Raw genomic sequence first — 24,476 nt, 5'->3', positions numbered from 1 at the left:
CCCTCCCCGCCCCAGTCTCCTCCTTACCCCCACCCAGTTGCCACTACCATCATGCACTGGTGCTGCTGCTTGCAGTGTAGTTTCAGCTCTCTGAGACTGTGTGTGTGTGTGTGTGTGTGTGTGTGTGTGTGTGTGTGTGTGTGTGTGTGTGTGTGTGTACTGCTGACAAGTGAGTGAAACTTTTTATTGTGCCTATCGCGACTCAGCATCTCCTCTGTATGGTGAGCAGCAACTTTCCTTCTCTGATATTGCAATTTTAACTAGCTTTTTTAATTTAATTTTCAGATTGTATGTGGTGTTTTCAAATATACTTAAGATTTAGTTAAATGTAATACACAGTTCACACAATCAGTATTCTAGAAAATAAAAATTTGTTTTATGGATGCTATTAACATTTAGTTTTGTATCCTGCCTATCCTAGAACCTGGATTATTTATTTAATGAGAAGAGAGTTGTAATTTTTTTGCATAGTTCTGAAAATAATGCACAAAAGTGTATTATTATGCATGTACCGTTGCCAGTGAAAAGAGAAAATCAAAATACCTCTTCTTTCAGACACAAATTAGAAACCTTTATTATTGGGGCCATCCTTTGATTTTCTATTGCAGTTCAGATCTACACAGTTGCATTTAGTGTAAAGGGAATGGAAAATGTGTAAATTGAAATAGGATGTTCCTTAAATATCTTTCTATTAAAAGTGCAGGTGATTGATACTATATAACTGCTGCTCAGATCAGCCCATAAGCAGAACTTAAGGTATATTTGTGATGTTCTATTACTATTAGGATACTTTTTGCTTCGATCAGGTAATGTGTCCATGTCTTTGAATTACTTATAAATGGTACTCACAATGCTTAGATATTATAATTGTGTGTTGTCAGTTCTTAATATATAATTATTGCTTTTTCACAAACCAGGTGCTGCAGTATCGACGTGGCATACCCATTACTCTGAGTATTCTGTTTGAAAGTATTGCGAGACGCTTGGGTGTGAGGTGTGAACCAGTTAGTTTTCCTGCACATTTCTTATTGCGATGGAGAGATCATTATGGGTCAGTATTGTGTTTTATATTCTGCGAGTAGTTAAAATGTCATATTAACGTCAGTGGTGATATTACATTGATTATTGTGGAGTCACTTTAATGTGAAGGTTTTGTGTTGCTAGTGTTTTGAATTGGTTGTGTTAGATATGAGTAGAAATTGAGCCGGCACTCTGTTGTTTGTGGCATTGCAAAACACAACAAGCAGTTGCAGTAGGCATTACTGAATATGGAACATTGTAAGGATCTCTCTCTCTCTCTCTCTCTCTCTCTCTCTCTCTCTCTCTCTCTCTCTCTCTGTGTGTGTGTGTGTGTGTGTGTGTGTGTGTGTGTGTGTGTGTGTGTGTGGGGGGGGGGGGGGGGTGATCTAGATGTACATGTGAGTGTGGGTATACATAGATGTTATAGAGTGCCAGCTTAGTCCTCCACTACAGAGTGAGTTTTCGTGACGGAATCTGTTGTTTGTATTCCACTTTAGATATCACAGTACCAAATAATATGAATATGGTTTGACATTCTTGCATTGTGGGTCTGGGATGTTGGTAATTTGGATTTTTACAGAACTGATACTGCACCAGATGGTGGTAGCCCAGTCTATTACATAGATGTCTTCAATGGTGGACAGTTCCTCACGAAGCGCAGCTGCCCTCGATACTCATCAGACGTCCCCTGTCCCATGGGAGGACTTACCTTTCAAGCTGCTACTGCTCAACAGGTCTGTTAAATCAACTATTGATTATTGATAGCCATCAGCATACATGATATAAATGCTGCTGCCTCTGTATAATACAGGCCATAAAATGGTAAGAGTGTTCAAAGCAGGTTTCTTTAACACCTGAATTAATTGACATTTCCTGAAGTACTTGATACATTTAGATACACTGGTATGCTCTCCATTTCATATTCTTGACATTTTAATCTCCAAAATCTTCTTATGTAGTGAACAAGGTGCGAGCTTAGTTTTAAATAAGATCTAGAACATATGACTTCCAGTTTCATTCCTGTCAGCATTTAACATTGTCATTAATTTTCTCATTATGAGAATATTGAAGGGCAGTGTATTTTAATTGTTAAAAATCATACAAAAGCAAAGATCTCACAAAATATTTTTTATTCGTGACAACTGGTTTAAACTGTCATAGCTGTCAACTTCTGGACTTAAAAATTTTTTTTTTGTAGGCCTAAAACACTTTCACTTTATGCTGGACCTCATGAACAAGATGTGAAGTTGATAAAACTCAGCACCAGTCTGTCATTGCTAAACTATTGAAAAACACGCAGCACGTTGTCCAGCAGGCCATGTCCGTGTACATATTTCTCACAGATGCTTGTACATGATACAAATATGGTACACAATAGCACATCTGTTTACATATGCTGGACACATACTAAACAGTGCAAATCCACTTTAAATGGCCTACAATAGCACATCTGTTTACATATGCAGGACACATGCTGAACAGTGCAAATCACTTTAAATGGCGTATAGGCCATTTAAAGTGGATTTACACTGTTTAGTATGTGTCCAGTGTCTGTAAACAGATGTGCTATTGTGTGCAGTACTTGTATTGTGTGCAGTACTTGTATTGTGTAACAAGCATCTGCGAGCAATATGTATATGGACATGACCCTCTGGACAATGTGCTATGTGTTTTTAATATTTTAGAAATGACAAACATTTTTAATGTGTTGGGTTTTATCCACTTGACTTCTTGTGCATGAGTTTGTGTAAAATGAAAATGTTTTACTAAAAAAAGTTAAGGTCTGAAAATACAGATGACTTTTGAAACCCGTTGTCTTAAATAAAAATATTTTGTGCTATCTTGGCTTTTGAATGGTTTTTAACAATTGAACATTTATTGATTTTTCTCACGCATTACTTTTACTTGTGGATGAAGCATTTTGCAATAGTTATATTTATTTTATTTGTATTTATTTATTGTCTTTTGTTGCATAGTCACCAACTGGTGACTTTTGCAAATGTCATACAATTTTTATACAATTTTTGTACAGACAGTAGGAATTTGCAATTCAGATGTACAAGAAGTCATCTTACGGGTGATGCACTTGGCAATATATGGTGCAGTACTTCATCATGCAACATACAGTTGTTACATAGTATAGGTATTTGAATTTACAAGAGTTAGACCTACATTTAAGAATAGCTAAATTTTAATATCAGTATTCATTCAATGAGTACAAACATTTGAGAGTTAAGAATGATTTTAATTCCCTTTTGAATACCTTACCTCTGTGGCATCTTATAGCACTTGGCAGTTTGTTAAACCACATGTGGCCATTAATCCAAGGACTATGATCTGTTGTCTTCAGTTTAGTTCTGTTTCTGAAGAAGCAATCTTTTTGTCTTGTGTTATGGATAATGCACACCAGAGCGTGCGCGCGCCTGTGTGTGTGTGTGTGTGTGTGTGTGTGTGTGTGTGTGTGTGTGTGTGTGTGTGTGTGTGTGTGTGCGCGCGCGCGCAATATGTTGTCTTCAGTTTAGTTCTGTTTCTGAAGAAGCAACCTTTTTGTCTTGTGTTATGGATAATGCACACCAGAGTGTGTGCGCGCACGCCCGTGTGTGTGCGCGTGCACACAATTTAGTATCCCTACACTAGACAAGTGGTCCGCCATATGTCTGTCATAGATGTGTGTTTTTGGAATGCTATGTAAAGTTATGATTAAAATTCAGACAGCAAAGTTAGGCAACTGAATATTTTCACTTTCATATCGTGATGTTACAAGCTATAGGTTTTATATGTATAATTGATGATGGAGAGCAAAGACTGGGTTGAACAACATATAAGTGGCTAGCAAGATGCCCATATAAAGTATGTGATACATATGCCCAAAGGAAGGTTGGGGCCCCAGAGCCACAGGTGGCAACTGTGTCCAGGAAATCTCAGACCATTAAGTACACCACATGGCAGAGCACTAGCAGACAGCACAATAACTTGTACTACAGTGGTTGTGTTCCAGAACAGAAAATCTGCCTCAGCAACAGAAAAAGATTAACCTCTGCGCAATACAATACGATAAAACAACAGTTTAGTCTTCAGTTTATATGTATTGGTAAGAAATTGCAATATGTTGTAAGTGTATCATTTGACTAAATCAGTAATTGTAAACATGAAGAATTAAGTTGTGAACTTGGATAGGTTACAACAGTCCAGATTCATAGTGTAAAATATTTACCTAAACGGGATACTTTCAGTGACATAGAAAATTAATATGTGTAATATCGGAATTCAAATGAAAAGTAAAAATATATTTAATTTGTTTAATATGAAATATGTTAAACCTAAATAATTTCAAATGGTGGTCTAGAAGTTAAGAATTAATATAATTCAAGTAGTGATCAGGTGATAAAGGTGAAGAGGAAGAGAGCAGGGAAGGTGTAAGGGTATTTTGTCAGTGTTCTTGGTTGGGATAAGAACTGTGTGGCCTAAGAGCCATTGGTGGTAGTGATAATCTGGTAGGCAGTTTGAACTTATTCATTTTCAGTGAAAACGGTTTGCAATTGCGAGACTGTTATTCAAGAGATGTGTGAACTAGATAAATGTGGGGAACTTATCGACATTAGTGATTTAGAGTACTGGATGATGCCAGTGCTGAAATAAAAAAATTACCTGTGTAGAAACTAATTGTTTGCTTCTGTTGCTATAGGCTAAAATTGTGTTTAATTATTGTGAATATTAATTCCTGTAGGCCACCGGTTGACGGAACGTGTTTGATGAGTGTAATAAAACTATGTTTGATGAGTGTAATAAAACTAAAGTTCAGTCAAAACCTGTGTCAGGATACATCATTGTCCACACAAGCCTTTCCCAGTTCCTTATTTGATGTTTCATATTTGTGCTGTAAATTGTCCATTCACTGTTCTGTATGTACAATACATATAAATAAGACAATAGTATAGTCCTTTATTTATGTGTATTGTACAGGGAACAAAGCAGCGGCACACAACCAGCCCCAACACAAGTAGTCAAGCCACTAAATGTACTAAATAGTTGTGTGCTCGCCCACCAGAAACATGGCTGTTGGTTGATCTCTCCAGGTAGAAATCAGCGGTAGTGTAATGCATTGCAATATAACTTAAATTATTTACACAATGTGTATGAGGGAAAGTTCTCAGGGGACAAGAATGTTACCTGCTCCATATTTAATTGGCATTTGAAATGACATGCCATGACTTTCCACCTGCCCAGCTTCACCACCAGTATGACACAGTCCACCCAACTGTTATTGGTGTGAGCTATGGACACTAACTGGCTGCCCAAGTCCAGCACCAGTCTGGTGTGAGCTATATTTTGTGTGTGACCTTTCTCTGCATTTATCTTTACACCTCTTAAACATCACGTATATTTAAATGTCTGAACATAGGTTGGACAAAGGATAGGAGACTTGGAAGAGCAGACCCATCCCGAACACATCAGTTTTCCTTGAAACACATCAGTTTTCCTTGAAACACATCAGTTTTCCTTGAAACACATCAGTTTTCCTTGAAACACATCAGTTTTCCTTGAAACACATCAGTTTTCCTTGAAACACATCAGTTTTCCTTGAAACACATCAGTTTTCCTTGAAACACATCAGTTTTCCTTGAAACACATCAGTTTTCCTTGAAAATTACAAATTTATTTCAATATATGGCAACAGTCAGAATGATAATTAAAACTGCAGTCTTCTTCTTGCACCTGATGTGTAATAATGAACAGAAAGTTGCTCTTATGTAAGCAGTCTTTAAGGCAGGAGAAGTATCAATTCAAATAACAAACTTCAATTACACAAGCAAATTTAAAATGGAGAAACAATAGTTGAAACAGCTAATGTTCATCACAATAAGTGGGCCGAAACCACCCTTACCCCTGCAGGGGCCACTCTTAAAACTCAGTGGACAACAAGTTAGTCACACACAATTTTAAACGGCTGTAAGGCCTTTTAATAAAACGCCCACATAATAGTGGTATTAAGTAAAGATTCCTAAATTAAATTACACATTAACCAAGACCAAAAATCAATCACCTGAGAAAGAGGGCAAATTTACAACTTTAATTCTGGTAATCTTCCAGTGGGTTATAAGAAGTTTGCAACTAAGTTACGCCAAGCTGACTATCAAGAGTAGAGGACAGTGAAGTGCAGATGGAATTTAAACATTCAAAAACTTGAGTTGGAGAGCACAGTATATGTTCATAAACGCAAGTACAGAAAACAGATTCTTAGCTTCATTACGTTAGATTCCAAGGCAGGGTAAGCTTGAAAAGGCAGTTGCTGAAAACCACCCATCAACTAGAATATCCATAAAACTTAATTTGGTTAGCAGCTGCAGCTGGAATCAAAACTCCATGCGAGAGCTAATGGCCACTGGAGATGCCATCTGGGTACATACAAGAGTACATACATGAGGGCGAGTGCTGTGTTGATTAAGATGTCATGGTTCAGAAGCCAAGGCTGCCAACAAGTACCATACACATTATGGCACTAAATTAAAGAGCTCTGGCAATAAGCTGTTCAGATCTTTAAAAACGAATAAAGCCCTTAAAGTAACGTAACATTTGCTAAGCAATTGCTTAACTCTTAAGTGAAGTGAATGAGACTGAAACCTATTAATTATAAACAGAAATTTAGATTGTTTTACCAAAGATGTTAATATAAGAGGAGAAGACGCTTACGATAATCAATAGCAGACTAAGCAACAGACACAGATTGCTCTTCTGAAACTACACAATAGATACAAGTTTGCCTGCCTAATACGGACTTCAGGCTTAGTATTTATAGATAACTTTGAGGTTGCAGATCCTCAAGATTTAAACGCATCTAAAACAAATTTAAAAGAACCAAACGATGTAAAATACAGGATGTAATGTAACAATATTATGAGAATGAAAGTTGTTACCATACAGCAGAAATGCTGAATTGCAGATAGGCACAACAAAAAGACTCTCACAATTATAGCTTTTGGCCAGCTTTGTGAGCAATACACACGCATACGCATGTGCGCGCACACGCATACGCACACACACAGATTTCAGTCTCAGGCAACTGTAACCACACTGCAAGCAGCAGCACCAAAGTGTGATGGGAGTGGCGACTGGGTGGGTGTAAGGAGACGACTGGGGCAGGTAGGGGGAGGGATAGTATGGTGGGGGTGGGAGACAATGGGTGAGGACAGTGACTAACGAAAGTTGAGGCCAGAAGGGTTACGGGATCGTAGGATGTGTTGCAGGGAAAGTTCCCAGCTGCGCAGTTCAGAAAAGCTGGTGGTGGTGGGAAGGATCCATATGGCACAGGCTCGCCTATCGCTATCGAAAGCTGGGGTGACTCCCTCAGATTTCATCCTTGTTCCCCCTTTTGCATCCATTTCATCCTTTTCTTGAATTTTCACATGCATTTGGGTGTATTTTTGCGAAATTTTTTGGATGTAATTCTACATTATTTACGTAATTTTTCACATTTCCCCCCCACCATGGATCCTTGCTCCTTCCATCTGTGTCAATACAGAAAAGTTTCCTTATCCTTAGCCAGACTCGTATACTGTTCCTGTGTTATTGCCCAGTTCGTGGAATTCTCCCAATGGCCTCACCATCAAATTACCCATCTCCAGCTGCCACCCCTACTTCCAAAATGACCTCTCAGGTTTCACTAATCCTTAGCCCTCACAAACATAGCGCTGCAAAACCATATCAACCAAGCCCAAACCTCCTTGCAGTACCTTCTCTCATTCACAAAATTCTCCTGCTATTCAATTCCAAATTCCTTGAACTCATAACGCACATTGAAACACTTTCCCTCCATCTTGCTCACTTCCTGCTCCCGCCTTGGAGTACCACTGTCCAGCACCTCCACTAAAACTTCAAAGGCTCCACCACTGTTGTTTTGAACTGCAAGGATTACCTGGTAGGACTCATAGAGCTGTCAGATACATCCATCTACAAACCTTGCCACAATGACCCCATTCCAGAAATCCAGCAGGATCTCCAGTCACTCCTCAAATCCTTAGGCCCATCCTAGAACCTCTCCCCAGAGTCCATCTTTCTACTCACCCATACCACTCGCTGCACTCCGACCTTCTACATGCTTCCTTAAAGTTCATAAACTTAACCACCCAGGATGCCCCATTGTGGCTGGTTACTGTGCCCCCACTGAGAGAATCTCTGCTCTTGTAGACCAACACCTTCAGACTATTACCTGGACCCCGCCCTCCTATATAAAAGATACCACCGACTCTCCACACTTCCTCTTCCTTTACCACACGGTGCCTTGCTTGTTACTATTGATGCCGCCTCCCTGTACACCAGCATTCTTAATGCCCCTGGACTTAACGCTATTGAACACTACCTTCCCAAATCCCGAAGAATTCCAAACCAACAACCTCATTCCTAGTTGCCATAACCAACTATATCCTCACCCACAATTACTTCTCCTTTGAAGGCATTACCTACAAACAAATCCGGGGTACAGCTATTAGCACCCTCATGGCACCATCCTATGCCAACCTATTCATGGGCCATCTAGAGGAATCCTTCCTAAAACCCCAGAATCCCTCACCTGGTTCAGATTCATTGATGACATCTTTGCTGTATGGATTGAAACCCTATCCACATTCATCCAGAACCTCGGCAACTTCTCTCACACCCCCTGCGGGTCCGGGGTAAGAATAGGCCCGAGGTATTCCTGCCTGTCGTAAGAGGTGACTAAAAGGAGTTTCAACCGTTTCGGGCTTCCATGTGATGGTCCCCCTTGGGGTTTGACCTCCATTTTTCAAAATTCTACAGAAGTACGAGCCTTTTGGGGAAGGACGCCTTACGTGGTGTACCACTGGTCTTCCGTGCACTAAGACCTTGGCACTCAGCATTGTAACGGCGTTGTAACCATACCCACTATTCCTCAAATTGGGCCTCAACGCCTGATGGGTTGTACAAGTTACGCCCATAGTGCATCCCCATCTGCACCTACGATCATGATGGACTTTCCATGGCACCAGAAATCCAGCACGGTAGCCAGCCCGTTGTGGTGGGGTCGTCATGTACCCTCTAGGTTGTAGCCCCCTGACAACACAGGGATCGTACTGCCGATACCTGAGCTGCACCCTCCCCACGTCGGCCAAGGAGTAGATGCCCGTCTCCTTGGGGCATCAGGACTCCCGGCAACGGTCATCCTGCCAGGTGGCCCTTGCTGAGGCTGGGTGGCGCCCGTGGGGAGAGCCCCTGGTCGGAGTGGGTGGTATCGGGGCGGACGTTTCGCAGATGAAACGTCAACACGTATCAGGTCGCTCTGCGGTCGAGTCTTTCAAATGGAAAGGTACTGTCTCTAGTTCTGGTTCTCCTGCCCTTTCCCCCTTGGCCACTCCCTGGGAGGAGGGACAGGCCCGCCGGCTTGGGGCGAAGTACTTCCCCCGCTATTTGGTCTGTTCTCGAACCGATGGGGGGGACGTTCGCCACCTCCAAGCCCATGTTCTTTGTTCAGCACATTGAGGACATCTTCGGGGAAATCGAGGCTCTCGGTAAGATGCGTTCGGGGTCCGTTCTTATAAAGACCACCTCCGCCACACAGTCGGCGGCGCTCCAGGCGTGCGACCACCTAGGGGATATCCCAGTGTCCATTGTCCCGCAACTGGCACTAAATAGGACGCAGGGGGTTATTTTTCATCGGGACCTCCTGCTGCAATCTGATGAGGAGCTCAGGGCCAACCTGGAGCGCCGAGGCGTGCATTTCGTCCGGCGAGTCCAGCGCGGCCCCAAAGACCGTCGCATCGACACCGGGGCCTTTATCCTCGCCTTCGAGGGGGACATTCTCCCGGAGAAGGTAAAGGTGATGTGCGACGTGCGACCTTACGTCCCGCCTCCTATGCGCTGTTTTCGGTGTGAGGCTGAGCCCCTTTGTGGTGATTGTGGACGTCCTCTTCGTGAGGAACATACATGGACCCCACCACCTCGGTGCGTTAATTGTCCTGGCATCCACTCGCCTAGATCCTCAGACTGCCCGGCATATCAGAAGGAGAAGAAGATACAAGAACACAAAACTTTGGATCGTCTCTCTTATTCTGAGGCCAGGAAGAAGTATGACCGCCTCCATCCCGTGCCGTTGACCACTTCGTTTGCCTCAGTTGTGTCCCCTCCTTCCGCGGTATCCTCACCCCTATCCTGTCCCTCCTCCGCCTCCTCCCCCCATCCGGGGTCTCTGCCTCCGCCTCCCAAATCACTCCCTTCCAAATCCTCCTCCCCCGTCCCCCCCGCCCCCTCTGCCCCAGGGGGCCACACTTCCCCCCCCCCCTGGCCCCCCCTCCCCCCCGCCGCCTGAGAAGCGATCCTCTTCTCAGGCGTCCATCGGGGAAACGTTCCGGACCCCAGCTTCCAAGGTCCGGCGTTCCAAAACGGACCCCGCGCGTGAGGACCTTCTTCGGGTCCAGCCCACCACCCCTGTGCCTCCTCGGACTTCCAAGAAGGCCCCCAAGAAGAAGTCCCCCCTCTCCACCCCGGCGCGTTCCGTCTGACGCTCCATCCGTGAGTCGCTGCTCCCGGCCGTCCTCAGTTTCGCCGGGACGCTCTGCTGCCAGGCGCTCGGCTGGCCTCTTGTCGGCAAATGATGCTGCCCCTCCTACACCACCAAGGACAGCGGCTGCAGCTGGCGACGACTCGATAGAACAGGATCCGCCTCCGGCCGGTTGTAGCGTTGTTCCCTCGAAACCTGGCCCTCCGCGGCCGTCGAGGTGACCAGCTCTTCCCCCGTCTCGTTCCCCCTCTTTTTTGAATAGCGATGGCCTTGTTACATTGGAACATAAGAGGTATTCGATCTAATCGGGAGGAATTACAACTGCTCCTCCGCCTGCACTGTCCGCTCATCCTTGGTCTCCAGGAAACCAAGTTGCGCCCGACTGACTGTATTGCCTTTACCCACTATACCTCGGAGCGGTATGACCTCACCCCTGTGGACGGTATCCCAGCTCATGGTGGGGTCATGTTGCTCATTCAGGACTATGTCTATTACCATCCCATCCAATTGACCACCCCACTCCAAGCAATAGCTGTCCGTATTACTCTTTCTGCTTTTACTTTTTCAGTTTGTACCATCTACACTTCATCGTCATCCGCTGTTAGTTGGGCTGAAATGATGCACCTGATTGTTCAGCTTCCCCCGCCGTTTTTATTGTTTGGCGACTTCAATGCCCATCATCCCCTTTGGGGCTCTCCTGCATCCTGTCAAAGAGGCTCACTCTTCGCGGATGTCTTCAACCATCTCAATCTTGTCTGCCTCAATACTGGCGCCCCGACTTTACTCTCTGACTCGACTCATACCTACTCCCACTTGGACCTCTCGATCTGTTCTATCACTCTTGCCCGTCGGTTCGAGTGGTATGTCCTTTCTGACACCTATTCGAGCGACCACTTCCCCTGTGTCGTTCGTCTCCTGCACCACTCCCCATCCCCACATCCTTCAAGCTGGAACATACCGAAAGCTGACTGGGGACTTCACTCCTCCCTGGCGACCTTTCCAGACCACGATTTTCTCAGTTGTGACAGTCAGGTCGAATAACTCACGGCTGTTATCATCAATGCTGCCGAACGTTCCATTCCTCGTACTACCTCTTCTTCACGTCGCGTTTCTGTCCCCTGGTGGAATGAGGCTTGTAGAGACGCTATCCGTGCTCGACGACGTGCCTTACGCACCTTTCGCCGCCACCCTACGTTGGCGAATTGTATTGGATACAAACGACTCAGAGCGCAATGCCGTAGAGTCATCAAAGACAGCAAAAAAGCTTGTTGGGCCTCTTTCACTAGCTCCTTCAATAGTTTTACTCCCTCTTCTGTCGTGTGGGGTGGCCTGCGCCGGCTGTCGGGCATTAAGGCCCACTCCTTGGTACCTGGCCTGACCTCAGGTAATGAGGTCCTCGTTGATCCTGTGGCTGTCTCCAACACCTTCGGCCGGTTTTTCGCGGAGGTTTCAAGCTCCGCCAATTACCACCCTGCCTTCCTTCCCAGGAAAGAGGCAGAAGAGGCTCGGCGACCTTCCTTCCACTCGCTGAATCTGGAAACTTATAATGCCCCCTTTACTATGCGGGAACTCGAACGTGCGCTTGCACTGTCCCGGTCCTCTGCTCCGGGGCCAGATGCCATTCACGTTCAGATGCTGGCACACCTTTCTCCGGCGGGCAAAAGCTTCCTTCTTCGTACCTACAATCGCGTCTGGACTGAAGGTCAGGTCCCCATGCGTTGGCGTGACGCCGTCGTTGTTCCTATACCCAAACCCGGGAAGGATAGACACCTTCCTTCTAGTTACCGCCCCATTTCTCTTACAAACTGTGTCTGTAAGGTGATGGAGCGCATGGTTCATGCTCGGTTAGTTTGGATTCTTGAATCTCGACGGCTACTTACCAATGTCCAATGCGGTTTCGTCGCCGCCGCTCCGCTGTTGACCACCTTGTGACCTTGTCGACATTCATCATGAACAACTTTTTGCGAAGGCGCCAAACGGTAGCCGTGTTCTTCGATTTGGAGAAGGCTTATGATACCTGTTGGAGAGGAGGTATCCTCCGCACTATGCACAGGTGGGGCCTACGCGGTCGCCTGCCCCTTTTTATTGATTTGTTTTTAACGGATCGAAATTTTAGGGTACGTGTGGGTTCCGTATTGTCCGACGTCTTCCTCCAGGAGAACGGAGTGCCTCAGGGCTCCGTCTTGAGAGTAGCCCTTTTTGCCATCGCGATCAATCCAATTGTGGACTGCATTCCACCTAGTGTCTCAGGCTCTCTCTTTGTCGATGACTTCGCGATCTACTGCAGTGCCCAGAGAACGTGCCTCCTGGAGTGCTGCCTTCAGCGTTGTCTAGACAGCCTATACTCATGGAGCGTGGCAAATGGCTTCCGGTTCTCTGAAGAGAAGACGGTTTGTATCAACTTTTGGCGATATAAAGCGTTCCTTCCGCCATCCTTACATCTCGGTCCCGTTGTTCTCCCATTCGTGGAAACAACTAAGTTTCTAGGGCTCACGTTGGACAGGAAACTGTGTTGGTCTTTGCATGTCTCTTATTTGGCGGCCCGTTGTACACGTTCCCTTAATGTCCTCAGAGTTCTTAGTGGTTCATCTTGGGGAGCGGATCGCACTGTCCTGCTTCGCTTGTATCAGTCCATAGTCCGATCGAAGCTGGATTATGGGAGCTTCGTCTGCTCGGCCATCCCTCTTACGCCGTCTCAACTCCATCCACCATCGGGGGTTACGTCTTGCGACCGGAGCCTTCTACACTAGTCCTGTCGAGAGTCGTTATGCTGAAGCTGCCGAATTACCATTGACCTACCGGCGCGACGTACTGCTGTGTCGGTATGCCTGCCGGCTGTTGTCTATGCCCGACCACCCCTCTTAAGAGTCCTTCTTCGCCGATTCTCTCGACCGTCAGTACGGGTTGTATGTGTCTGCCCTGCTGCCCCCCGGAGTCCGCTTCTGTCGCCTGCTTCGACAATTGGATTTTGCCCTCCTTACCATCTTCAGAGAGGGCGAGAGCCCGACACCACCTTGGCTCCAGGCTCCGGTTCATATTTATCTCGACCTCAGCCCACTCCTGAAGGCTGGTACTCCGGCTGCAGTGTATTGCTCACGGTTTGTCGAACTTCGTGCTCGACTTGCCGGTCACACCTTTATTTATACCGATGGCTCCAAAAGTGTCGATGGTGTCGGCTGTGCTTTTGTCGTCGGGGCCGCCACCTTTAAATACCGGCTCCTCGACCAATGTTCCAGCTTTATGGCCGAGCTTTTTGCTCTCCATCAGGCCGTTCAGTATGCCCGCCGCCATCGCCATTCATCGTATGTACTCTGCTCTGACTCACTCAGTGCTCTTCAGAGCCTTGGAGCTCTCTATCCGGTCCATCCCTTGGCTCAATGGATACAGCAGTCCCTCCATTCTTTCACTGATAATGGTTCTCCTGTCAGCTTTCTGTGGGTTCCCGGACACGTAGGAGTGCCTGGGAATGAGGCTGCGGATGCTGCAGCCAAGGCTGCAGTCCTCCTGCCTCGGCCAGCCTCCCATTGTGTCCCGTCATCTGACGTTCGTGGGGATGTTTGTAAGAGGCTTGTGTCGTCGTGGTGGGATGCTTGGTCATCCCTCCAAGGAAACAAGCTCCAGGCAGTAAAACCGCTCCCAACTGCTTGGACAACCTCCTCCCGACCATCTCGGCGAGAGGAGGTCCTTCTGACCAGGTTGCGGATTGGGCATTGCCGGTTTAGCCACCGCTACCTGCTCTCCGGTGACCCTGCCCCGCAGTGCCCTTGTGGTCAGGCATTAACAGTGCGCCATGTTTTATTGCCGTGTCCCCGCTTTAGTCAATCTCGTGTTGTCCTGTCCCTGCCATCCACTTTACCGGATATTTTAGCTGATGACGCTCGAGCAGCTGCTCGTGTTCTGCGTTTTATAACTTTTACTGGCTTGTCCAAAGACATCTAACCTTTTTACTTATTTTATCTACATCTTTGTTAGGTCTATCTGGTGTCCCCCCTCCCCTTGAGTTTTAAACTTCTCCCACATTTGCTTCACCTGGTCCTCCTCGACCCAACAAGCAACCTTCCTATATGTTGATCTCCACCTCAAAAGATAGCTACATCAGTACCTCCGTCCATATCAAACCTACTAACCACCAGCAATACCTCCACTTTGATACTGCCACCCATTCCATACCAAGAAGTCCCTTCTGTATAGCTTAGCCACGCGTGGTCGTCACACCTACAGCGATGAGCAGTCCCTCTCGAAATATACAGAGGTTCTCACTTAAGTCATCACTGACCATAATTATCCTACCAACCTTGTACAAAAACAAATCTCCCATGCCTTATCTTTCCAGTCTCCCACCACCTTCCAAAGTCCCACCGTCTGGCCCCAGAGGAGCATTCCCCTCATAACTCAATACCATCCAGGACTGGAGCAACTGAATTACATTATCCATCAGGGTTATGATTACCTCTCATCTTGCCCTGAAATGAGAAATGTCCTGCCCCACTATCCTCCTTCCCAGCCCTCCCACCGTGGTATTCCACTGTCCACTGAACCTACACAATATACTTGTCCATCCTTAAACAACTGCTGCTCCCAATCCCTTACCTCATGGCTCATGCCCCTGTAATAGACCTAGATGCAAGACTTGTCCCATACATCCTCATCCTCGCACCACCACCACCACCACCACCACCACCACCACCACCTACCCCAGTCTGATCACTAACATGACCTATCCCATCAAAGGCAGAGCTACCTGTGAAACCAGTCATGTGGTCTACATGCTAAGCTGCAACCACTGTGCTGCTTTCTATGTGGGCATGACAACCAACAAGCTATCTGTCTACATGAATGGCCACTGACAAACTGTGACAAAGAAACAAGTGGACCACCCTGTAACTGAACACACTGCCAAACATGATGTCCTTCATTTCAATGACTGCTTCACTGCCTATGCTATATGGATCCTTCTTACCAACACCAGCTTTTCTGAATTGTACAGGTGGGGACTTTCCCTGCAATACATCCTACGTTCCCACAACCCTCCTGGCCTCAACCTTCATTAGTCACTGTCGTCACCCATCCAGCCTCTTCCCTGTTCCTATTCCAGCACTAAACAGCCTTCATTCCACCACCACACCCAGGCTTTTTATTTCTCTCCTTTTCTACTACTTCCACCTCCCCCTCCCCACCTCTCCCCTGCCCTCTGTCTACCATGCGACACATCACTGTCTGCCATCCCCCTCTGTACCCCAGCCTCCTCCTTACCCCCACCCAGTTGCCACTCCCATCACACATTGGTGCTGCTGCTTGCAGTGTGGTTTCAGTTGCCTGAGACTGTAGTTGTGTGTGTGAGTTGTGTATGTGCGTGTGCGTATTTATGTATGTCTGTATGTATGTCCGCTGTTAACAAAGGCCTCAATGGCCGAAAGCTATAATTGTGTGAGTCTTTTTGTTGTGTTTGTCTGCGATACAGCATCCCCACTACATAGTGAGTAGCACATTCCTTCTCATAATACTGTTAAATTTAAAAGAACTTTAGTTTAAACATCAAAAGCTGAGGAACAATAAATGGAAACACCAGTACACATTAAGTATCGCTGGCAGAATTGGGCAGGATAATTCAAAGACAAATTTACCACTTCAGTCAGTAGCCCATCTAAAACATTCATGTAAGCTGAGACTGACTACGAGGTTCTAACAGATTGGCTGCCTGTACAACACTTCTTACACATAAATGAACAGAAATCACTAAGCAATTCAGGAGAGTTACACTTATGGTTTCAAATAGGTTCCAGTAGTTGTGGAAAACCTAATCTTTCAAACTCCACAGTCAAGGTTCACTGAGGGGAAAAAATACAGTATGTACCGTAACTTCTTTAGTACTCCATATGCCATCATTCAAAGCACTATTTCGGCCACCAACATCCAAACTGCACACAGCGAGAACACTCCAGAAGGCAACTTGTTGACATACTCTCTCTCTCTCTCTCTCTCTCTCTCTCTCTCTCTCTCTCTCTCTCTCTCTCTCTCTCTAAAACCCAGAAATCAGCCACAACTACAAGAGGCCCCAACAGCTACCATGACAACAGATTGGCCCCTCAGTCCGTACCTGCTGCCACCTTGTACCAACACCATCTCACTGTCTGCGGCATGGATACCAACTTTTCCTCAGTTGCAAACAGCAATAAACCAAGTGAATCAGTGAGACACTCATGCCTCCTACCAGGATGTCAGTCAGTCAGGGAATCCAAAGATACCACAATGCTGCCACGGCTCATATATGCCAGAAAATGTATTATCAGCTTCATTTCTGATATGCCATTGAGCACAGATAATTCATGAAGTCAGTGTGTCATTTGTAGAGTGAGATTTTCCGTGTCCTTGATATCTGTTGGCTGATGAAAGATGTTAGTGGGTTCAGGTAGTTAGTAAGTAGGAAGAACCCCACTTTTGGGAGGTTTTTTGATAGTTTTTGCAGATAAGCATTGTACCAATCTTGTGCTACCAGTGATGTGAGCCCCAGACCAGTGCTTCTACATGCTGGGTGGAGTTTGGTCTGTGGAGCCATGAAGGAAAGGCATGGAGTGCATGTGACCTTCATGATGCCAAAGAAATCATAACAACATTGATGTTCTGTTTCTGATTGTACTATCGTTCTGAGCCTCGTGAGAGATGGATGCATGACAACATCTACATGGAATGTAATGCATGTGTAGTGAATTCATTAAGAGAAGTTAGTTGTACATTGTAGGAAATACACAGAGTTCATCCTCTGAGTGTGTTACTCCACTGGAACAAGAAAAGTCTCTTTCCAGCATCTTCAACACATGGGATTGAAGTCCATGAGCGAGAAGCTGTCATAATTCGAGGGTACTGAATAGTAGGACCCTTACAGCATTGGTATTGTATGGCGACTGCGAAGAAAGGAAAAAAAAGTAAGAGAAGTACGAAACCTAGGAAGGTACTAAAGCTACAGATTGACAACTGGACTGTTTCAATGGCCTATTCCTAACAGCCCTGCTGGGGAAATAAAGACCAAGGAAACATTCCAGTAGCTTGTGCCAGCCTCTCAGTAGTGGTAGCTTCTGCCAGCCTGGCTATACAGTTGGGTAGCCCTACACCTACCTTCTGTGCCCACAGTGGTTCCTCATGAATAAGTCTATCTATTACACCAGTTGTGTAAGGTCATCACTTGGTAACTGGTTGATCAAACTTTTTTATAGTAATGGCATTTTTGATATGATAAAGGAAATAGGTTTTTTGCATTCGGTCTGACAGTTCTGGTGTCGCATGTTTCCATAACAAAAACAAAACAAAAACGGTGAATTTTGTTTCTTGATGAATGTGGGAAACTCAAAAATATTTTTTCATACCTTTCCATAGCTGTTCAATATGCCCACTTGAGATGCGCAGCATATGCAAATGCGGTATTCAGATTGTCCCCACACTGCAGCAAGTATGTCTTGAGTTACAGCTTCCACAGCTGCTGTTGTGCAATGTCTCAGGTCACTCGTTGGTAGCAGAGGCACATAAACAGTCTTTTATAAACCCCCACAAGAAATAATCACATACAGTAGGGTCCAGTGACCTTGTAGGCCAGTAATGTAAAACTGAATCATTTGGTCCAGTGCGACCAATCCAGTGTTCAATAATACTTTACTTTGAAAATTCCAACAGTTTCAAATGCCAGTGTGGCGGTGCCACATCCTGCTGGTAAATGAAGTTATGTGGATCAGTCTCCAACTGTGGGAAAAGAAAGTTCTCAAGCATATTGAGATATGTACTTCCTGTAACAATGTTCTTGGCAAAGAAAAATGGACCATACACCTTTTCCCATGAAATTGCACAAAACACATTAAATTTTGGAGAGTCCCTCTCATGCTGTACAGCTTCATGTGGATGTTCCATACTACATATTCTCACATTGATGGTTCACCTTTCCATTTAAATGGAATGCTGCCTCAAGTGTGGCAGGAGACTTGTCCTCCATCTTGCCAAGAACGAAATTGCAGAACTCCACACATTGTTGTATGTCACCTTCGTGAAGAGCTAGCAGTAGCTGCATTTTGTATGGTTTCATGTGCAAATGTAAATACAAAACACTCCAGAGGGACATAGAGGCTATGTTGAGCTGTCGAGCTGCACAGTGAACGGATTTCTGCAGACTCCTTGTGAAACTATGGCAGATGTGTTAGACGTCTGTGTCAGACACTAGGGGACGGCCCCAGTGATTTGCCGTTACATGAGCAGCCTGTTCCCCGGAATTATTCATGCCATCGTCTAATGCTCTGTGCTGTTGGAGGATCCGCACCATACCTAATACAAAAGTCACGCTGAACAGTTATTACTGACCTGCACTGAGCAAAATGTAGAACACTTGCTGTTGACCTGACACTATTTTTATTAGAAATGAAGTGGGCGCACACTGCTGCTACCTAGTGGGAACCATGAAAAACTCAAGAGTTTGCTCTTTCCAAAAGTATGTTCACGCACATGTCTCAAATAACAGAATAGTTATGATTTTTTAAATTCTGATGTTTCTTTTTGATACACCCTACATATAAATACACGTATAATATATAAAGGGGAAATATTGTTACAGAAAATCTTAAAGTACTTGACCGTTTTACTTCAAATTTTTCACAATACTTCAACATTCAGACATAGGCGGACAGGCTGAATATTTTTGTAATATATATTAATATATAAAAGGGAAATGCAGTTATCAAAAATGTCAAAAAGATCTTGACTGATTTACTTCAGATTTTTACATGATACCTGAACTTTCAGATGGATAGTGAAATAAGAGTGGAACCCAAAATCTACACCTATGGTACATATGTAGTGATTATTTCTGATTCTGAAGATGCTGTTTTATTGTGTACAGTCCTAGGATTTTGTAACACAATATTCTGCATGCTTTTAGTTAGATAGGACATTTCTGATAATATAATATTTTTGGGCTTAACAAGGAGTGTACTGTGAACTGCACAATGAATTACTTCCAACAAGTCACATAAAATGTCAGTTGGTAATACTTTGTTTAAATTTTGTGTGTGTGTTTAAACATTTAACTGTGCAGCTAACATTACAGGAGATCTTCATGACCTGAATGTGTACTCAAAGCCAAAATTGTTCTCGTACAGGCAAACAATTTTGGCTTGAAGTACAGATCGTGGTTATGAAGATCTCCTGTAATGTTAGTCACAAATCCATCGTCTTGGAGTTTGAGAACACTCTCACTTCATTTCCATGAACAAACTTGTTTCTTGGCAAAGTTCGATGAACTGCTCCAACAGTTTGGCATGGCTCAGCTAGTGAACTTCCCAAAGACATGGTAAATCTCCATATTCACAAATGAGATCTAGAAAAATCTTGTACTGCAGATGATTAAATGCTTTCACTCAGGTACCATTAGAAATTTTAACAAGCATTTTCCTTGTGAATTGTGCAGTGTATAGTAATGCAAAAAGGGGCAAAATCCTGTGTTTTGTTTTTTGACATGACCTACAGTTTTTGTTGCTCATAGGGAGCAGCAGAAGGGGGGGGGGGGGGGGGCGAGGAGGAGGAGGCGGCAGCTGTACCACCATCTGTTGCCACAGAATTTAATAACCTTTAAGCCGCACAAGACTTCTCCATAATTACTTCAAGGACATCATCAAATATATCTTTCCCTGTTGAGTCCTTCAGTAGGATGAAGGGTAACAGCTCCTCACAAATTTCCAATGTTTCGTTCACTGTCCTAATCTATTACTTTGTATCTGATAAGTCCAGTGACAGATACAGTGGCAAAGAAAATAAAACAGCGTTGGTTACATTCATTGTTATTTGCAACTGCACATCTGTAATTTCCAGTTAGGCTCATTACATGGCACTTGATTTGTTTTACATAGAAAAAATGTTAGAGCAGTGGATAAATAATTAAAGATTTTACATGTAAAATTCATCCCAATGTGAAACTTTTTCCAACTTTCTCTAGTGTGAAAAAATATTGCTACCTTATAATACCGGAAACATTTATAATCATATCATAACTCTGTTTTAGGTTGTCGAACGAATGGCAAACAACTTAGAAGTGGCTGGCCGCCAACGCACTCACAGCAGTTGCCGCCGCATGCGAATGCGGAGTAACTTGGAGCTGCTTCATTTGGTTAGCCCTAGTGACCTGAGTTGCATTCTGCATCTGGCTCGTTACTATATGTTGTATAATATGGATCTAGGTGATCTAACAGAAACCATTGAAGCTGTTAGAGATGTGAGTAAATTACTTAATTTCTTAGCTTCTAACAGGTTTTCATAGTTGTCTGTAGCACCAGCAAAATTCTTGTATTTCTCCCCCTCCCTCTTCTCCCCCTCCCTCTTCTCCCCCTCCCTATTCTCCCCCTCCCTATTCTCCCCCTCCCTCTTCTCCCCCTCCCTCTTCTCCCCCTCCCTCTTCTCCCCCTCCCTCTTCTCCCCCTCCCTCTTCTCCCCCTCCCTCTTCTCCCCCTCCCTCTTCTCCCCCTCCCTCTTCTCCCCCTCCCTCTTCTCCGCCTCCCTCTTCTCCCCCTCCCTCTTCTCCGCCTCCCTCTTCTCCCCCTCCCTCTTCTCCGCCTCCCTCTTCTCCGCCTCCCTCTTCTCCGCCTCCCTCTTCTCCGCCTCCCTCTTCTCCGCCTCCCTCTTCTCCGCCTCCCTCTTCTCCGCCTCCCTCTTCTCCGCCTCCCTCTTCTCCGCCTCCCTCTTCTCCGCCTCCCTCTTCTCCGCCTCCCTCTTCTCCGCCTCCCTCTTCTCCGCCTCCCTCTTCTCCGCCTCCCTCTTCTCCGCCTCCCTCTTCTCCGCCTCCCTCTTCTCCGCCTCCCTCTTCTCCGCCTCCCTCTTCTCCGCCTCCCTCTTCTCCGCCTCCCTCTTCTCCGCCTCCCTCTTCTCCGCCTCCCTCTTCTCCGCCTCCCTCTTCTCCGCCTCCCTCTTCTCCGCCTCCCTCTTCTCCGCCTCCCTCTTATCCGCCTCCCTCTTATCCGCCTCCCTCTTATCCGCCTCCCTCTTCTCCGCCTCCCTCTTCTCCGCCTCCCGCTTCTCCGCCTCCCGCTTCTCCGCCTCCCGCTTCTCCGCCTCCCTCTTCTCCGCCTCCCGCTTCTCCGCCTCCCGCTTCTCCGCCTCCCGCTTCTCCGCCTCCCGCTTCTCCCCTTCCCATCCCTCACTCCCGCTTCACCCCCCCCCAATCCCCCATCCCTCACTCCCGCTTCACCCCCCCCCCCCAATCCCCCATCCCTCACTCCCGCTTCACCCCCCCCCAATCCCCCATCCCTCACTCCCGCTTCACCCCCCCCCCCCCAATCCCCCATCCCTCACTCTCGTCATTTTCCTCTGGGAAACTGAATTGTTCATGCTCAGATATATGTTTGATGTTTAGTACTTTCAGTCCATTAATTCAGCTGATATTTTAAAACTGTTGTCATATGTAGAAGTTATTAAAAAAATTTTGCTGAATGATCATTCTTATTTAAATAATTTGGGTGAAACCATTGAAAGTATCGGTGAACCATACCAGTTCCTGTAATCAAGAGGAGTTCAAAGTCTAATTTCTCCCTGAGCCAAGTTGCTTTATCTGGAAGACTCCAAATTTGTACTCAATGTTGGTGAGGCTGCATGATAACGCCAATAGTGATGGAGGGAAACAGCTTTGTGAAGGTGAAGGTGAAGGTGAACATGAGACACAACTTCCGTCATCTGGACACAGGTTAAAAGTGGTGGTGGTGATTGGAAGTGAGTACTGGATCACTAGTAAGATATCTCTGATTGATTTACATTTTTATTCATCAATGTCCAGTGTGGTGCAGGAAAAACGGGTAAGAAACTTACTTTTAATAAAACTATTATTTCTAATTCTGTCGAAGTTGCAGTGGGAGAAATCCTTCATGTTGACATGAAGTTGGTGGTTTGATGATGGAAGCCATGCCCAAAACTAGTCACCACAGATAAAGGTTTTTTCTCACTGCAACTTCAACATAATTAGAAATAATACTTTTACTTTTATTACTGTTAGGTACAGAGTTGTGGTTGTCACTGGAGAGGAGGCCACTGACCCCAAGATGATGTAGTGAGTGGCCATCTGCAGATGTATCCGGGAAGTGGCTCGCATAGGCAGCATCATCTGCTGATATCAGCAAAACAGCAGTAGCTGGCAGAGACTGTGTTCCCTACCTGATGAATGGCAGCCCCAAACTGGCTATGTTGTTCTGCTCAGGCCACAGAATATAGCACAGTGAAGATCAGTACTCAAACTGTAGTCCCCCAGCACAATATACTTCAAAGGCCACTTGTCCACAAGGACTGTACTGCAGTGACAGGGTAGCCAGGCAGCTACCAGTCCAGATTCAGACACGCATCCTGTCTGGTATTTGAATGCCTCGAGGTGGTAATCACCCAGTAGACAACTCGGCAGTGTGAAGACGCCACATAGTCTGTGTAAAATGTTCTGCTCATGCAGGTGACTGCAGCTTCCGGAGCAGAGGTCCAGAGTAGGTGATGGGCTGCACGCAGTCTTAGTCTTAAAGTTTGAGGTTGGCCCAGTGTCATAGCTCGGCATCATGCACACACCTGGATACTGTCTGAGAACATCTGAGCACAATGAATGAGCATATCTGACTCAAGTGATAACTATGCGAATCCAGCTGGCTAATGTTGTTCTCTCCTCTTCAGCATTTTAGCCCGGAAACCTTTTTAATTTAGCGTCCCCATTCGTCACTATGGCCTGTTTTTCTCGTCCAATCAATTCTTCATGCTGCTTTGCCATAGCTGAAAGGTGTCTTTAATTTTGCTTTTCAGAAGTGGTAGCAGATGTATGTCGCAGTGTTGGCGTACTGAATAAGTACACTTGCACTCTGAATATATCTTCTTAAATCATAGTGTGTGGTCACCATAATCACGGCACCTCTTTTCCTATGACAGTTTTGCTTCATTGGTGCCAGGCAGTTCAATGCTCCAAACTAGGTTGTGGTGCAGAAGTATTTTCCTGTAGCCTTTTTGATCAAATAAAAACAGTGAAATTCTGTACTTTGCTGTGCTACAAGGTCATATCAGGAAAAAGTGACAAAATTGTGTTACTGATAGGTGTGGGTGATAGATATATTGCAAACTAGTAAATGTGTACAGTCTAGCAAGACAAGATTTTTAATAATGGAAAGTAGACATTGCATTATAGTCTTTGCGCCTAAAAGGGTTCATACTTTAACAAACCCTTCCTTTTTACAGAATATGGAACGTCGCCTAAGAGATCAAGCTGAACACATAATGCAGATGTTGCAAGTTTATGAAACACACAGAACTTATGTCCAAAGTTCTCCTGAGGTATGTAATTTATGATCAGAAAGTATTATTTATTGCATTGCTTTTCTGCCAAATTGGAGAAAAATAGTTTAATATTGTGTAGACATAATTCACACACCAAAACATTTTTTTTTTTTTCCTTCCGATTGATAGCCACATACTGAATTTTGTAGTGGTAATTCGTATGAGAGCTGTGTAAAATGGCATACCAATCAGTAGGAACATGCAATGAGAATAATTAAATAGTTCAGACTTTATGGCAGTGTCCACATTTAAATGAGACTGCACAGATTAATCTAGTCAGTGAGTCCTTTTGACTGGCAGGCTAGGAGTAGTTTAGAGCAGTGTGCTTCCTGTGGTATTTCCAGTACTGCCATTGGAGCTGTTGAGCAGTCTGAGTATGGTCATTTGACCAAGAAGTGGGGTTTGGGAGGGTGGGGGGGAGACAGGTGTATAGCAGAGCCCTTTAACGGGTGAGTAAATCTGTTTTTCCGACTAGTGTGCTCCCTCCAGTTGTTGACAGTGCTGTTGCAGGAGATGATTGAAGTGTTAGAATGTAAGCTTGTCAGTTAAAAAGCTTCTGAAGAATGTACAAAAACTCCCATTAAGATCAAGAACATACTTTATGTATATAATATTTTATACATATAAT

General features: G+C 45.1%; 1 protein-coding gene across 2 annotated transcripts in view; it reads left to right on the top strand.

The window, feature by feature from the left end:
* LOC126250618 (F-box only protein 21-like) overlaps positions 1-24,476 on the top strand; it is a 95,818-nt gene that overhangs the window by 19,723 nt on the left and 51,619 nt on the right. For both annotated transcript variants that reach the window (XM_049951575.1, XM_049951574.1), the window contains exons 5-8: positions 918-1,051; positions 1,601-1,754; positions 20,565-20,774; positions 23,750-23,845. In XM_049951575.1, the coding sequence (XP_049807532.1) occupies positions 918-1,051; positions 1,601-1,754; positions 20,565-20,774; positions 23,750-23,845 (594 nt within the window). The remainder of the gene's footprint in view (positions 1-917; positions 1,052-1,600; positions 1,755-20,564; positions 20,775-23,749; positions 23,846-24,476) is intronic.

Source organism: Schistocerca nitens, chromosome 1, assembly GCF_023898315.1.
Source record: "Schistocerca nitens isolate TAMUIC-IGC-003100 chromosome 1, iqSchNite1.1, whole genome shotgun sequence".
Classification (NCBI taxonomy): Eukaryota; Metazoa; Arthropoda; class Insecta; order Orthoptera; family Acrididae; genus Schistocerca; species Schistocerca nitens.
Note: the sequence above shows the minus strand (reverse complement) of the source record. Positions and strands in the feature narration are given on the sequence as shown.